This window comes from Aotus nancymaae, unplaced genomic scaffold (genome assembly GCF_030222135.1).
Source record: "Aotus nancymaae isolate 86718 unplaced genomic scaffold, 86718_ANA_hifiasm-v0.15.2.pri h1tg000049l, whole genome shotgun sequence".
In the NCBI taxonomy this organism is placed as follows: Eukaryota; Metazoa; Chordata; class Mammalia; order Primates; family Aotidae; genus Aotus; species Aotus nancymaae.
The window spans coordinates 29,727,659-29,742,473 of NW_026988463.1; the positions used below are offsets into that span (position 1 = coordinate 29,727,659).

Below are 14,815 nucleotides of genomic sequence, written 5' to 3' on the forward strand. Positions count from 1 at the left end.
AGTGTAAATTAATTCAACCATTGTGGAAGACAGTGTGGCAATTTCTCAAGGATCTAGAAATAGAAATTCCATTTGACCCAGCAATCTCATTACTTGGTATATACCCAAAGAACTATAACTTCTTCTACTATAAAGACACATGCACATGTATGTTCATTGCAGCCCTGTGTACAACAGCAAAGAACTGGAACCAACCCAAATGCCCATCAATGATAGACTGGACAAAGAAAATGTTGTACATGCACACCATAGAATACTACACATACATAAAAAATGATGAGTTCGTGTCCTTTGTAGGGACTTGGATGAATCCGGAAACCATCATTCTCAGCAAACTGACACAAGTACAGAAAGCCAAACACCATATATTCTCACTCATAGGTGGATATTGAACAACGAGAACAGGCAGACTCAGGGAGAGGAGCATCACACACTGGGGGCAGTTGGGTGGGTAAGGGAGAGATAGCATGGGGTGGGGAGGGATAACATGGGAGAAATGCCAGATATAGTATGCACCTAAAGTAAAATAAACAAATTTAAAATAAATAAATAAATAAATAAGAAAAATATTGAAGGCATCACACTTAATAATTTCCAAACACAAAAGAAAGCTACAGTAAACAAAACACTTCAGTACCGGTATAAAGGCAAAACACCAAAAGCAGTAAACTAGAAGGAAGCACAGATATAAACTCTTGCATATATGTTTAAATGAGTTATTTACACATAATTTATTGAAGCATTATCTACAAAAGCTAATAGGTGAAAACAATTTAAACTTCTTGTACCAAATAAATGGACAAATATAATTTGAAATACAAAGAAAATGAAGTATTACTCCACTTTTAAAAAGCAGAAAATTTTCTAGTATCTACCATAAAGACAAAATTTGAAGAAATTATGTTAAATTTAATGTTAGTCACACACACAAAAAATACTGTAAGAATATACTTACAGGGAGTATCTAAAATAGTAACATCTTTAAAAAGAGAAAACAGAATGATGTTTGGAAAGTGCAAGTTAATAGGAATTAATAGTGGCTTCATGTATATTGCATATTTATTTTATAAAAATATGTTCTAGTGATATGTTGCTAATATACTTAAGTATATAATTGAAAATATTAAAGATTGTAAATTTTGTTATGTATTTTTTAGAATTAAAAATAAAACAACTATTCACAATCAACCAAAAAAAACAAAGCCAACTCTTCAAGTCATGAAAGAGGGACAATATTTATACAGTCAAACAAACACAAAAATAATTATATTGGAAATAAATATATAGCAGATTCATATCTCATTGTCTTAATGTATACAGGATTAAATATTGACATAGAAAATTTTACTTTGTAAATAAAAACAAAAACACAATTAATTAATGTGACATAGCCTGTACTAAAATCAGACACAGGAATGTAAAATGGCAGAACACAATTTAGCAAAAAAAAAAATTAATGAAAACAATTTAAGAATAATATACTACTAAAGAAAGACTTCTTCTAGATAGCTACAGTTTTCAACCATGACTGCACATTTACAAAGAGAAGATATTTTGGGTTTTTTTTTTTTCAACTTTTACTTTGGGTTCAGAGGTTACAATAGACTGCTAAGCTTTTGGGGTACTACTACTATACAGGTAGTAATCACAGTACACAATAGGTAGTTTTTTAGCCCTTGTATTCTCTCCCTTCCTCCTCTAGTGGTCCCCCATGTCTATTGTTTTCATCTTTATATTTACATAACCCCGTACTTAGCTCTCACTTACAAGTAAGAACATGCATCTTTTGGTTTCCTGTTTCTGCATTAATTTACTTTGCATAATGATCTCCATATGCATCAACATTGTTACAAAGAATTTGTTTGTCCTGTTTTTATGATGATGTCGTATTTCAGGGTGTATAGGTATCATATTTTCTTCATCCAATCCACCACTGTTGGGCATCTAGGTTGATTCCATGTCTTTGCTATAGAAGGCCATGAAGTTTGAATCATTAGTGTACAATGAAAGCCATAACATTTTATAGAAAATGCATTATTATCATTCATACTTTAACAAATTTAAAGAAACAAGCACTGAAATGGTACAGAAGAATCTTCTTTATTACATCATTATTATTTTGCTATTTTTACACAAAATGTAAAGGTTATAATTTGACCTTTGGAAGCAAAGCAAACTATTAACATTTCTAAATAATATAAACATTATAAATACTGTACAATATGGTATGAAACACTAATACACCAAATGAACAATTAGAAACAAATGCATATGATTATTTAAATCACATAGTTTGAGAAAAGTGAATAAAAATGCTAGTAACTTTTTATATTCAGTAAATGTATAAAAATTTTTAACGAATGAGGTGCCTATTAATTATATAATTCTGTTTTTATATAACATATACATTCAAGTACATTACCTTAGAACTTGTGAAATTACAGGCAAAGTTGGCATACAGAGAATGAGAAAGTAAAAAGAAAAAATGTAGGACACAGTCCTACATTTCTACTAATCTTCACAGTCCTACTAATCTTCATAGTAAGATAAAATTATGGAATAGTTATTAAAAAATTAGTAATAATTGGGAGTTTACTATATGCCGAGCAGTGTTGTAAGTAACCTATGATATTAGTGTTTTTAATAAATTTATGTGGTGACTAAGTAAAATCAAATATTCAACCATTAAGTTATTTGTCATAGATGTTTTGTGCTCTGATGAAAGTTCTGTCTCGTTTTTTATATGATCACCTGACTGGAAATTACAAGGCAGAGAAAATATGACATTTGTTTCTGGTGCCTCTGGAATCTCTTAACCAAATTTTAATGTTTCCATTACTCCTCTCATAGATGTCTAATGTAATGCAAAAACAGATCTTTTAAAACAATCTAACATAGTGGTTTTTGAAAATGCACGCACTTAGAGAATTTAAGAGCATAGTAAGCATACATCACAAAATTTTTCTCCATCACAGTAACATAAACAAACCTGGTTTTTAAGAATCAATTCCATTTGGAACACAAAATTTCAATCCCTATTTTAAACTGTGGTTTTTCTCTTTTACTTTTGAAGCTTTCACATATGTTACCTGCTAAATCATTTATACTAAGTGTATGAATATTATTTCCCCTCTTTCTCATTCCTGGAACTTTTCTATGCTGCAGAAGGTAACCAGGTTTAGCTTAAGACTGTCCAACACAACCAACACAATGATAAAGTAATGCTGAGAAGTAAGGTAAATGCTTGTCACAATACTAAAGTATTGCAATGTCAAAATCAACTAGAAAAGCAAAAGATTATAAATTCTTAAAAGAAAATGAGAAAAAATCTCTTTAACTTAGAAATAACATATAAAAGTAACAAGACACAACTGAGAACATGTTTGTGAAACACTAAATATCCATAGCCTGGAGTATTGCTTTAATCACTCCTCAAGTAAGTCTTTCAATATTAGATTAGATGGCTATGTATTGCTTTCCAAATTTCAGCAAAGGATCTCAGGACAAAAGAAAAAAAGGCGGTGGGGAAGGATAACATGGGAAGAAATGCCAGATACAGTATGCACCTAAAGTAAAATAAATAGATTTTTTACAAAAAGAAAAAAAGCAGAAAATTTACCCCACTTGAAGAAACAAAAGGTGGGGAAAATAAGAGATGTTGTTCAAATGGTACAAATTTTTAGGCATAAAACAATTTATGGTGACTTAATTTACAGCTTGATGACTATAGTTAATAATGCTCTTATGTAGGCTGAAAATTTGCTGACAGATCTTAATTGTTCTCACTACACAAAAGGTAACTATATAAGGTGATACATCTGTTTGTTCACTAATTTTATTATACTAACCATTTAGTATGCATACATATAAAATCAATAAACTGTATACAATAAATATCAAAATATTCAGTTATTATATGTGAAAATTTCACATTAAAAACACATACATATATACACAGATGTATACCTATGAGCATTGTGTGTATATATACATATACACATATATTTGAATGACAGAGGCCCAGTAAGCCTTATATTAAAAAAGCGAAAATTATAAAATACAAATTATTTAAAAATAAAGCTAAAATTGAGCTTTTAGTATATACTCAACAATGTTTTAAACTCCTCAATGACATAGTCTATTTTATAAATGTATGAAGCAGATAAACTGAAGCATATTACAGTTGAGGGATTTAGGCATAGAGAGTTTAATTTATCAATATCAGTTTATATAAAAAGAGTAACATTTTCAAGCAACAAAATTTTAGACATTCTTATATTTAGGGAGATGCTTAGTGTTTTGATTAAATTACTGAGTATAAATTTCTATAAAATCACATTTAAAACCCCTGTAGGATAGAAAAGTATAAAGCAGAAACATACATCTTTTTGATGTTCCTGGGATTTCTTAACTAATTCCCAATATCATTAAAACTCTAATATATTTTAGACATCATACAAAAAAAGAATCTTAAAAATTGTTTAACATAGAGTTTCTCAAAATTACAGATATTACTATTTCTTTCAAAGCAATGAAAGAGCATTCAGATCGCACGTTCTTTTAAGTTATGAGTAAGACTTTCATTATCACTGTAAACTAAGAAAACAATCAAAATAACCATAACTGAAGAGGACATTAAAAGTTAATGAGAATGAGACAAAAGATGTCCTTATGTCAAAGCAAGAGAAAGAAATGTAGGCTAATCAGAAACTATTTCCATTGGCAGAGAGCCTCTTAAATTATAATTAAAAATCTGGCACCCTCCTTGACACTGGGAACCCTCATTTGTGTCATTTTCTTCATTCACTCCTACCTACCTGGGTGTTTGACAACTGTCTCCTGTCTCTTCACATTCCAAGGATCTTTTCCTTGCTCCAGATGGGTAATTAATTCTGGCTTGGAGTCACCAAGACCTGTTTTATTAAAAAACAGAACATAACTCTTGCTAGAACAGTCCAATTACCAATCTAGTACTGTGCTCAGTAGAGAAGAGAGAACATTATAAACGATTCTAGAAAATTAATCTCAACATAACTGTTTCCTAAGGGGAATTTTATAATATTTATGTAGCATTTTGAATTTGTGGTTTCTTAGCTCTACTACTCAGTAACAATAAAAAAATTAGTGGTGAAAATTTGATTTTAAAGTGTAGGTGACAATATTTTATGCCACTACATTTCTGGTATTAAAAAAGATTATTGTTAAGATAAATCATCTTGAAAGTTTTTCTACCTCAACAGATACCCATTTTCTTGCTTTATTTTGAAGCAGAATTCTGAAACTCATTCATGCAAAGCATAAATTCCCAGAAAACAAAACAAAATAAATTATTAAGTGTGGAATGTGAGTTGTATATTGAAATTATTCTCACCCAGGAACACCAGGTTTCTGTAGTTCTCTAACATCACATCCCTATACAAATGTTGCTGAGAAGAATCAAGGCATTCCCACTCTTCTGGACAGAATCCTATGGCCACATCCCTGAATGTCAACATTTCCTGAAAAACGTAACATATTTAGCAAGTGGTCATAGGAAGAATTCTAAACTTTACATCAGGTAAAATGAGAGCAAAAAGAACTGTTTCTGACTTACATGAGTGTAATTATCCAATGATATATATATGTATATATTTGAAACAGAATTTCAATGCTGGAGTGCAATGAATGATCTCTGCTCATTGTAACCAATGCCTCCTGGATTCAAGTAATTAACCTGCCTCAGTCTCCCAAGTAGCTGGGATTACAGCCATGCACCACCATACTCAGCTAATTTTGTACTTTTAGTAGAGACAGGGTTTCACTATGTTGGTCAGTCTGGACTCAAACTTCTCACCTCAGGTGATCCACACACCTCAGCCTCCCAAAATGCTGGGATTACAAGCACAAGTCACTGCACCAGGCCCAATAAAATACTAAAATACTCTCTAATGTATTCTTTAACTCTGATAAAAGAAAATGGCATAGGATCCACAAAACTACTGTATATACAATACTTTTCTTGATCATACAGTATAAAATGAAGGACACCAACACAGACATATACTTCTGAAAGCTATATTTATATAATATAAAATAAGCTCTCTACAGTTAGTAAATAAAAACTTCATAGTATAATAGAAACGCATTTCTCAAATCTTATTGTGTGCAACAATAAACAGGAGCTCTTGTTAAAATGTAGATGTTGATTCTGGAGATTTAGAATAAAGCTTGAGTTTTTGAATTTCTAACAAGTTTGCCACTGGTGTCATTGCTTTTGGCCCAAGGATAATATTTTGTCAAAAATACAGTAAGTGGCACAGCACAGGTTTTCAGATTATTTGACCAGTAAATGAAGATGAGAGTCTTCATTTTTAATAGCACACTGTATGTCAAGAGAATCTAAGAAAAAAGAACTATCAGATTAAATTCAGTTTAATGTTGGGAGCCTTCCTGTGTGAAATCTTGTAGAGTGAGTTTCACAATACAGGGAGGCTAGAATCCAGATACAGTGTCTCTGGGAAGGAGGAACTCGAGATCAGATATCCAGGAAAAAAGGAGAACCACCTTAAAGATAAACTAGAGAAAGAATGCATTCACAAGGAACAATGCTTTAGCATAAACATAAACAATCATTAACCTTTTATGAGCACGTATGGCATTTGTTAATCTTTTACCTTGCATAGTTGTGAGCACATGATTTGTCCATTGATTACTTATCTAGCTGTAACAATTGAGGAAAAGTCTGAAAAATGTATATATACAGAGCTTCTGAAAGTAAAGTTGTTGGAGCACTGACTCCTCTACCCTCCTGACCCCATCTGTCTGTCTTCTTTCTTTCCCGTGCACCCCCCACTCAAGTTGGAATCCTCTTGCTGGCTGAGAGTTCCTGGCAGTTTAATCTTTTTGGTTTTTTGCCCATCAGTTAATAAATCTCCCCTAAGTACTAATTAATAATAAAAATTAAAATAGATAACTCTAGAGTAGAAAAAATCTGAAGAACATATTTACCAAGTGAATACAATTCACATCAACTATAATAAAATAAATTGATTTCAGATGGTGATGTGCACAGGATGATGAAACACTACCGTGATACTATGAACTCAAAAAAGAGTCGACTTAATCTGAATCTAGTCATAAAGAAACATCAGTTTTAAGGAAAGCTTAAGCTGCAACTATTTCCCATGTTCTGTAATCTCTAATGGTGTCTATAAATAAGTTTAGTTTTAGCATCCTAGAGAGGCAGCTGCTTCTAATTATTTTTTTAGATGTAGTTTTACTCTGTCACCCAAACTGGAGTGCAATGGCATGTTGGCCTACTGTAACCTCTGCCTACCAGGCTCAAGTGATTCTCCCACCTCAGCCTCCTGAATAGCTTGGATTACAGGCACCCACCATCATGCCCAGAAAATTTTGGTATTTTTGTGGAGATGGGGTTTTACCATGTTGGCCAGGCTGGTTTTGAACTCCTGACCACAGGAGATTCTCCCACCTCAGCCTCCCAAATTGCTGGGATTACAGGCATCAGCCACCATGCCCAGCATCTATTTGTTATTCAGCACTTTCTGAGTTTTCCTGGGCTATAAAGGCCATTCTCATTAAATGTGTATTTTTATAATTTGCTTGGCATAGAGTTAATGAAAGCTAACAGTACATTGCCTTTTTCCTCACTGATATCGAAGGACCTCATCCCATCTCTAACAGGAATCCTGGGCATCCACAACTTCCCATGTTCAAAAGCCTCAAAAGGAACATTTGTAACATTACATGTCATAAATTCATGGTGATGACTTTTCTTGGTTTATTACATGCTGGATGCAGAGAATAAAGAGAAGGCTCTGACATGTAAGAAAGAAGTATTCCTCAGAGTCCCTTGCCTATTATAAGAAAAAAAAAAGAGGGAAAAGAAGTTAAAAGAAACTTATTAGGCAGGAACATCACAAGTAGAGAAGTAAACATTTGCAAATTTTACAAACATGACATTTCAGAAGGAAAAGTGGACACACTCCCTGACCTGAAACACATTCACCTTAGAATAAGCCAGTTTTTCATTTTTCTCCTCCTTCTGTGTAATCCCAAGACACGTTATAATCTCCACAAATTACACCTGCATCTTAAAAATATGCCTTTGAAGCATCAGCAAATCTCCTTCCCATATATCACCAAACCCACAGGCAGAAGAATCTAGAATTGCAGATAAAGTCTGCCTTTTTCTCTTCTTTATCACAGGAGCAGTTCAGAGACAATAAAATCATATAAAAAAAACAAAATATGAGCTTCCCCTTTCCAATACTCAGGTGTCCTCCTCTGCCAGACATGCCAGCAATTTTTGCTGCAGCAACAGGAATATGGGCCGCCCTGACCTGACCATGCCAAACCCAAATAGCAGTCTCTATGATCTTCGTTTGGAACTAAAGCTAAACTTGCCTCTCATAAATATATCTGGAAGCACTCATGGTTGACTCTGGGCTCACCTTAGCCTCACATGTGGCACTTAATTACAACAATATGGCTGCAGAGGAAAAGTGGAGCAAGATGACTAAACAGAACCCTCTAACAATTACCTCCCTGATGCAACAACAAATTGAAAAACTATCAAAAGAAGAAGCATCTTTATAAGAACCAAAACTCAGGAGAGTAATAACAGAAAACTGAAGATGGTAAAAAAGCAAGCCCTGGATTGCCAACAGTACGTCTCCTCCATTCCCTGGTAAATCAGCTTGGCAAGAAGAGCAAATGAGTGCTTACAGAAAGAACAGTGCAATGAGGGTGAGACACTGCAGTACAACTCAGTGCTGACTGTCATAGCAGAAAGCAACACAGGGCAAAGTTCAGCCAGGGCCCAAAGAGAAAACACTTATAATAGTCCTGTCAAAATGTTAATTGTCCATTTTAGTGGTCAAAAACCAAGCTTCAGATAGCCCCACCACCATGGGCTAAAGCACTCTGGAGTCCTGAATAAATTTCAAAGGTAGTCTAAGCCACAGGAACTGCAATTTCTGGGCAAATGCTGGTGCTTTGCTAGACTCAGTCAGAAAACTTGAAGTGCATGTGACCTTGTGAGATACCAACAGAGATGCCCATAGATGTGCTTACATTATCCTTACCCCAGACACAAGCAGTGCAGCTCAAAGCTTCAGGAGAAACTTTTTCTGTCTACTTGAGGAGCGGAAAAGAGAGTAAAGAAGACAGTGTCTTGCAATTTGGATACCATCTAAGCCATAGTAGAATATGGCACCAAGAAAAGTCCTGAGGCCCCTCATTCTAGGACATAGCCCCTGGGTAACAGTTCTAGACACATCTTGAGCTAGAAGAGAACATACTGCATTGAATGGAAAAACCCAGTTCTGGCAGCATTCATCACCTGCTGACTGAAGAGCTCTTGGGACTTGAATAAATATCAACAATGACCAGGTAGCACTTGCTGCAGGCCTTGGATGAGACCCAGTGCAATCCAAGCTGTGGTAGCCATGTGGAGACACTTCAGCTTGAGGAAAGGAGAGAGAAAAGTAAAAAGAACTTTATTTTGAAACTTGTTTACCAGCTCAGCCATAGTGAGGTAGAGTAACAAGGGCTCTTGAGGTCTCTGAATTTAGGCCTTAGCTCCTCTATGGCATTTCTGGAACAACACTGGGCCAGAGGGAAGCTCACTGTCATGAAGTGAAAGATGCAGGCCTGGCAGAGTTCACCACAACTGATGGAAAAACACTTGGATCTTTATTGAATATCAGCAGTAGCCCGACAGTACTTGCTGTGGGCTCTGGGACGAGCCATTGGGTCTTCAGTGAATATCAGCAGTAGCCCAGCAGTACTTGTTGTAAGCTCTGGGAAAAGCCCTTGAGTCTTTAGTGAATATCAGCAGTAGCCCAGCAGTACTTGCTGTAAGCTCTGGGAAAAGCCCTTGAGTCTTCAGTGAGTATCAGCAGTAGCCCAGCAGTACTTGCAATGGGCTCTAGAAAGAGCCCTTGGGTCTTTAATGAATATCAGCAGTAGCCCAGCAGTACTTGCTGTGGATTTTGAGAGTTGGTGGCCAAAGAGAGTGGCTCCCTATGCTTGAGAAAAGGAAGAGAAGACAAGATAGTTGTCTTGTCACTTCAGTGCCAGCCAAGCCAGAGCAGAATAGGACACCAAGTAAATTTCAAAGGTTCTGACTCCATGTTCCAGATGACATTGTTACTTTCACAAAGATGATTGCCCTGAAGGAAAGGACATGGGTCTGGCTGGATTTACCATCTCCTAACCGAAGAGAACTTGGGCCTTCAGTGAACATCAGCAGTAGCTGGGCAGTGGTCACAGTGGGCCTTGTGTGAGACTCAGTCCTGTGCCGGCTTTGAGTCTGAAACAGTAAAGTTCTAGTGATGGTGGCCACAGAGGTACTTGTGTCACCCCTAACCCAGCTCTAGGCAGCTCAGCATGAAGAGAAAGACTCCATTTATTTGGCAGAATGTAAGAAAAGGGAAAAAAAGAGTCTCTACTAGTTTGCAAGCATCACAATGTTACAGGGTTTGGGGTTTCCCTTAATGCAGATATGACTGCAATAAATAAAAACTTAAATTACAACACTGCATTCCCTTTGAATTCTTAGAATGCCTTTCAAAGACCAGGTATATAAAAAAAAAAGCCCAGGTGCAAAGACAAAATTAAAACCAAACACATTAAAGCCTAGGCATCAATGAACATTCACAAAAATTAAGATTATTTAGGAAAACATGATCTCATTTAATGAAGTAAATAAGACACCAATGTGCAATTCCTGAGTAACAGATATATGTGACCTTTCAGACAGAGAATTCAAAACAGCTGTTTTGGGAAAACTCAACAAATTTCAGAATAACACACAAATAAATTAGAATCTTATTCAATAAATATATTTAATTAAAGTGATTTTGAAATATCAAAAAGACATTCTGGTGTTGAAAAACTCAAAAGACATTAAAGAATGTATCAGAATCTCTTGATAGCAGAACTGATCAAGCAGAAGAAAAAATTAGTAAGTTTGAACACAGGCTATTTGAAAATTTAGTTAGAAGAGGGAAAAAAAGGAATGAAAAACAATAAAACATGCTTATCAGAGCTAGGAAACAGCCTCAAAAGGGCAACTCCAGGACTTATGGCCTTAAAGAGGAGGGATAGAGATAGTTCAGGGTAGAAAGTTTATTCAAAGGAATAAGAACTTCCCATACCTAGAGAAAGATATTAATATTCAAGAACAAGAAGTTATAGAATGTCAAGCATAATTAACTTAAGTAAGACTACCAAAAGTTTTTAATAACAAAATTCCCAAAGATAAAAGATTCTAAAAGCAGAAAGAGAAAATAAACAGATAATATTCAAACAAGCACCATATGTATCACAGCAGACTTTTCAATGAAAACCTCACGGCTCAGAAAACGGTGGCATGACACACTTAATGTGCTGGGAAACAAAACAAAACAAAAACAAAACAATCCTAACAATTTTTATCCTGGAATACTATATCCAGCTCAAATATTCTTCAAACAAGAAAGACAAGTAAAAACTTTTATAGACAAACAAAACTGAGGAATTTTATTAACACCAGACCTGTCCTGCAAAAAATGCTAACAGAACTTTTTTAATCTAAAAAAAAAAAGGCATTAATAAGAATAAGAAAACATCTGGTAGAAAACTCACTGATAATATTAAGTACACAGAGAAACTCAAAATTTTATAGCACTGTAAATGTGGTATGTAAGCTATTCATATTTTGAGGAGACTAAAAAATTATTCTATAACTACCTGTAGTTATTAAATATAATAACTCTTTCTCTACATTCTGTTCAAGGCCAAAACTCTTACATTTCCTTTTTGAGGCTGTTGCTGTTAAAAATACTAACAACAAGTTTAAGACATTGACAGCATAATAAAAGACAGGATAAATGGCAGGCAGGGAGAGAGGAAAGACATGAAAAATCAGATAAAAGAATGACAGAAGTGTCTTTACTTACCAATAATAACATTAAATGTAAATAAATTAAAATCTCCAATTAATAAAAAAATATAGACCAGCCAAATGGATTAAAAAAAAAAAACAAGACCCAACAATCTCTTGCCTAGAAAGACACACACATTCCCCATAAAAACACATAGCAACTAAAAATAAAGAAAAGGAAAAAGATATTCCATGCAAATGGAAACCAAGTAAGAGCACAAATAGTTATATTTACAAAACAAATTTTAAGAGAAAAACTATAAAAACAGACAAAAGTCATTATATTATGATAAAGTGCTCAGTTCAGAAAGAGGATATAATTGTAAATGTATATACACCCAATACTGGAGAATTCAGATATAAAGCAAATATTAAACATAAATAAAAAAATCAAACCCCATACAGTAATAGCTGGTGACTTCAACACCCTACTTTCAGCAGTGAATAGATCATCCACATAGTAATATCAAAAAATAAACATTAGACTTAATCTGCACTATGGACCAAATAGATCTAATAGATATTTACAAGCATTTCACCCCACAGCTGTAGAATACAAATTCTACATCTCAGTACCAGGATTATTCTCAAGGACTGATTATATATTAGGCCACAAAGTAATTCTTAAAATATTTACCCCCCAAATTAAATTATATTAAATATTTCTCTGACTATAATAGAATAAAACTAGAAATCAATAACAAAAGCAACTTTGGCAACTATACAAACACATAGAAATTAAAATTAAAATATACTCCTGAATAATCAGTGAGCCAAAAAACAAATTAGAAGAAAATTTAAAATTTCCTTGAAACAAATGAAAATGGAAACACAACATGCCAAGACTTTGGATTAGCAGTACTATGAAAAAAAGTTTATAGCAATAAGTGCCTACAACAGAAATAAGAAAAAAAAAAAAAAAAAAAAGACTTCAAATAAACTATTGATGTAACATAAAGACCTAGAAAAACAAGAGCAAACCAAATTCAAAATTAGGAGAAGAAAATAATAAAGATCAGAGCAGAAATAAATAAAAAATTAGAAAATATTTAAAAAGAACATTAAAAAGTGAGTTTTTTGAAAAGAGAAACAAAATTCACAAAACCTTAGCCAGCCTGGTTGGAATTCAGGGCCCGATAGTGTTGAATTACTTTGAGATCTGAAGTTGCCAAGTACACTGAAAGACAGAGCTGAAATGACAATCTGCTCTGCTATGAAGCTATTTTTTTCTAGAAATGTGGTTAAACTACTCTGGAAGAGACTGTATATCACAAATACATGGATAAATATTCTGCCTGCACATTTGGGTGCAAGCCAAAGATAGAAAAGCCTCGTTGAATTAAAGTTTTATGGGGACTTCATATGTTTATATCCTGTCTGGTAATTCTGTACAGTTTTTGGGAAACACAATTTAAAACAAAATTATCTGGCCAGTTGTGGTGGCTCACACCTGTAATCCAAGCATTTTGGGAGGCAGAGGTGGGTGGATCACTTGAGGTCAGAAGTTTAAGACCAGCCCGGCTGACATGGTGAAAATCCATCTCTAATAAAAATACAAAAAAAAAAAAAAATTATATATATATATATCTCAAAACTAGCCAGGCGTGGTGGCAGACACCTGTAATCCAAGTTACTCAGAAGGCTGAGGCAGAAGAATCACTTAAACCCTGAAGCTGGAGGTTGCAGTGACCCAAGATTATGCCACTGCACTCCAGCCTGAGCGACAGACTGAGACTCCATCTCAAAAAATAAAATAAAATCTCCAAACTCAGAGATGCTCTACAATGGTAGAGATATTTTTTTAATTATATAATTAAACCAGAGTGTGATAGGTAACACAGGCAATCTGCTAAGACATTACAAAAACAGAAAAAATCAACATATTAAGTCCTTAGGTAGAAGTATTAACAGCAGAATTTGTCATATATAGGTTATCCTAAGTTTACCTGGTAATTGAAAAGGTCATGTGTATATAGGGCACATTCAATGAGAACATAAATTGGTTAAATTCTCACTATGTTTCCCAGGCTGGTCTCAAATTTCTGTCCTCCTGCCTTAGCTTCCTGAATAGCTAGGATTACCAGGGTGAGCCACTGCACCTAGCTATGTGTTGAATTTTTTTAAAAAGTGATCTGAAATTCACATGGTTGGCTGGAAATTTATATCTGTAGTTACCAACGATCCCCTCAACCTTGCTAAAAAAGCATCCCCTGCTCACCTCCAATGGCCTGACATGGTCCCCACTCCCACACAGGACACAAAGAACCTGAACTAGACCATCAGGTACCTCCACTCCAAACCCAGAACTCACCATACCACAGGCTCTGTGGTGTGAGACACAAAGAACATGTGTAACTAGTCACAGTTGACTTTGCAGTTGTGGGGCTTAGCTTCAGGCCCTTCCTCAAGCTAACTTTCTTCTCTATTAAATGTCCTTGGTCACATTCTCAAACATAATTCTAGAAATGTCTAGATTATTAATCCTGCTCACACTGCCTTTTGATGTCATGAGTTACTATCTAAACACATTTTAGAACAGTGCCTAGCATACTGTATACAGCATTATCAAACATGATTTCCCAGAAAAAAATACAAACATAATTTCTATTTGTAGATAATATAATATACCTAGAGACCCAAGAAATTCAATAAATACAAAGATATGGCATAGTGGCTGCATAAAAAAACTGTTTATAAAATAAATATAAAAATTAATGTCCTATCATATTGAGATACCATGTTAAATACACATTACAATGGCTAGTATTTAAAAACAATAATATAACCCCTATAACAGAAATTGGTGTAAGGTATGAGGAGAAATAGGAATTTTTTTTTTTTACTGCTGGTCCAAATGTAAAATGGTACAACCACTATAAGCAAGTG

The 14,815-nt window shown here is 34.3% G+C and overlaps 1 protein-coding gene across 20 annotated transcripts in view; it reads right to left on the bottom strand.

The window, feature by feature from the left end:
• LOC110569394 (zinc finger protein 708-like) overlaps positions 1-14,815 on the bottom strand; it is a 69,151-nt gene that overhangs the window by 15,603 nt on the left and 38,733 nt on the right. For 13 of the 20 annotated variants that reach the window (XM_064362717.1, XM_064362712.1, XM_064362709.1 and 10 more), the window contains 2 exons: positions 5,372-5,498; positions 4,818-4,913 (listed from right to left, as the gene is read on the bottom strand). In XM_064362717.1, coding sequence (XP_064218787.1) covers positions 4,818-4,913; positions 5,372-5,498 — 223 coding nt within the window. Of the gene's footprint in view, positions 1-986; positions 1,967-2,084; positions 4,914-5,371; positions 5,499-9,343; positions 9,467-13,379; positions 13,473-14,815 lie in introns of those variants that run through there. The other 7 variants (XM_064362719.1, XM_064362718.1, XM_064362720.1 and 4 more) reach the window with 5 other exon arrangements.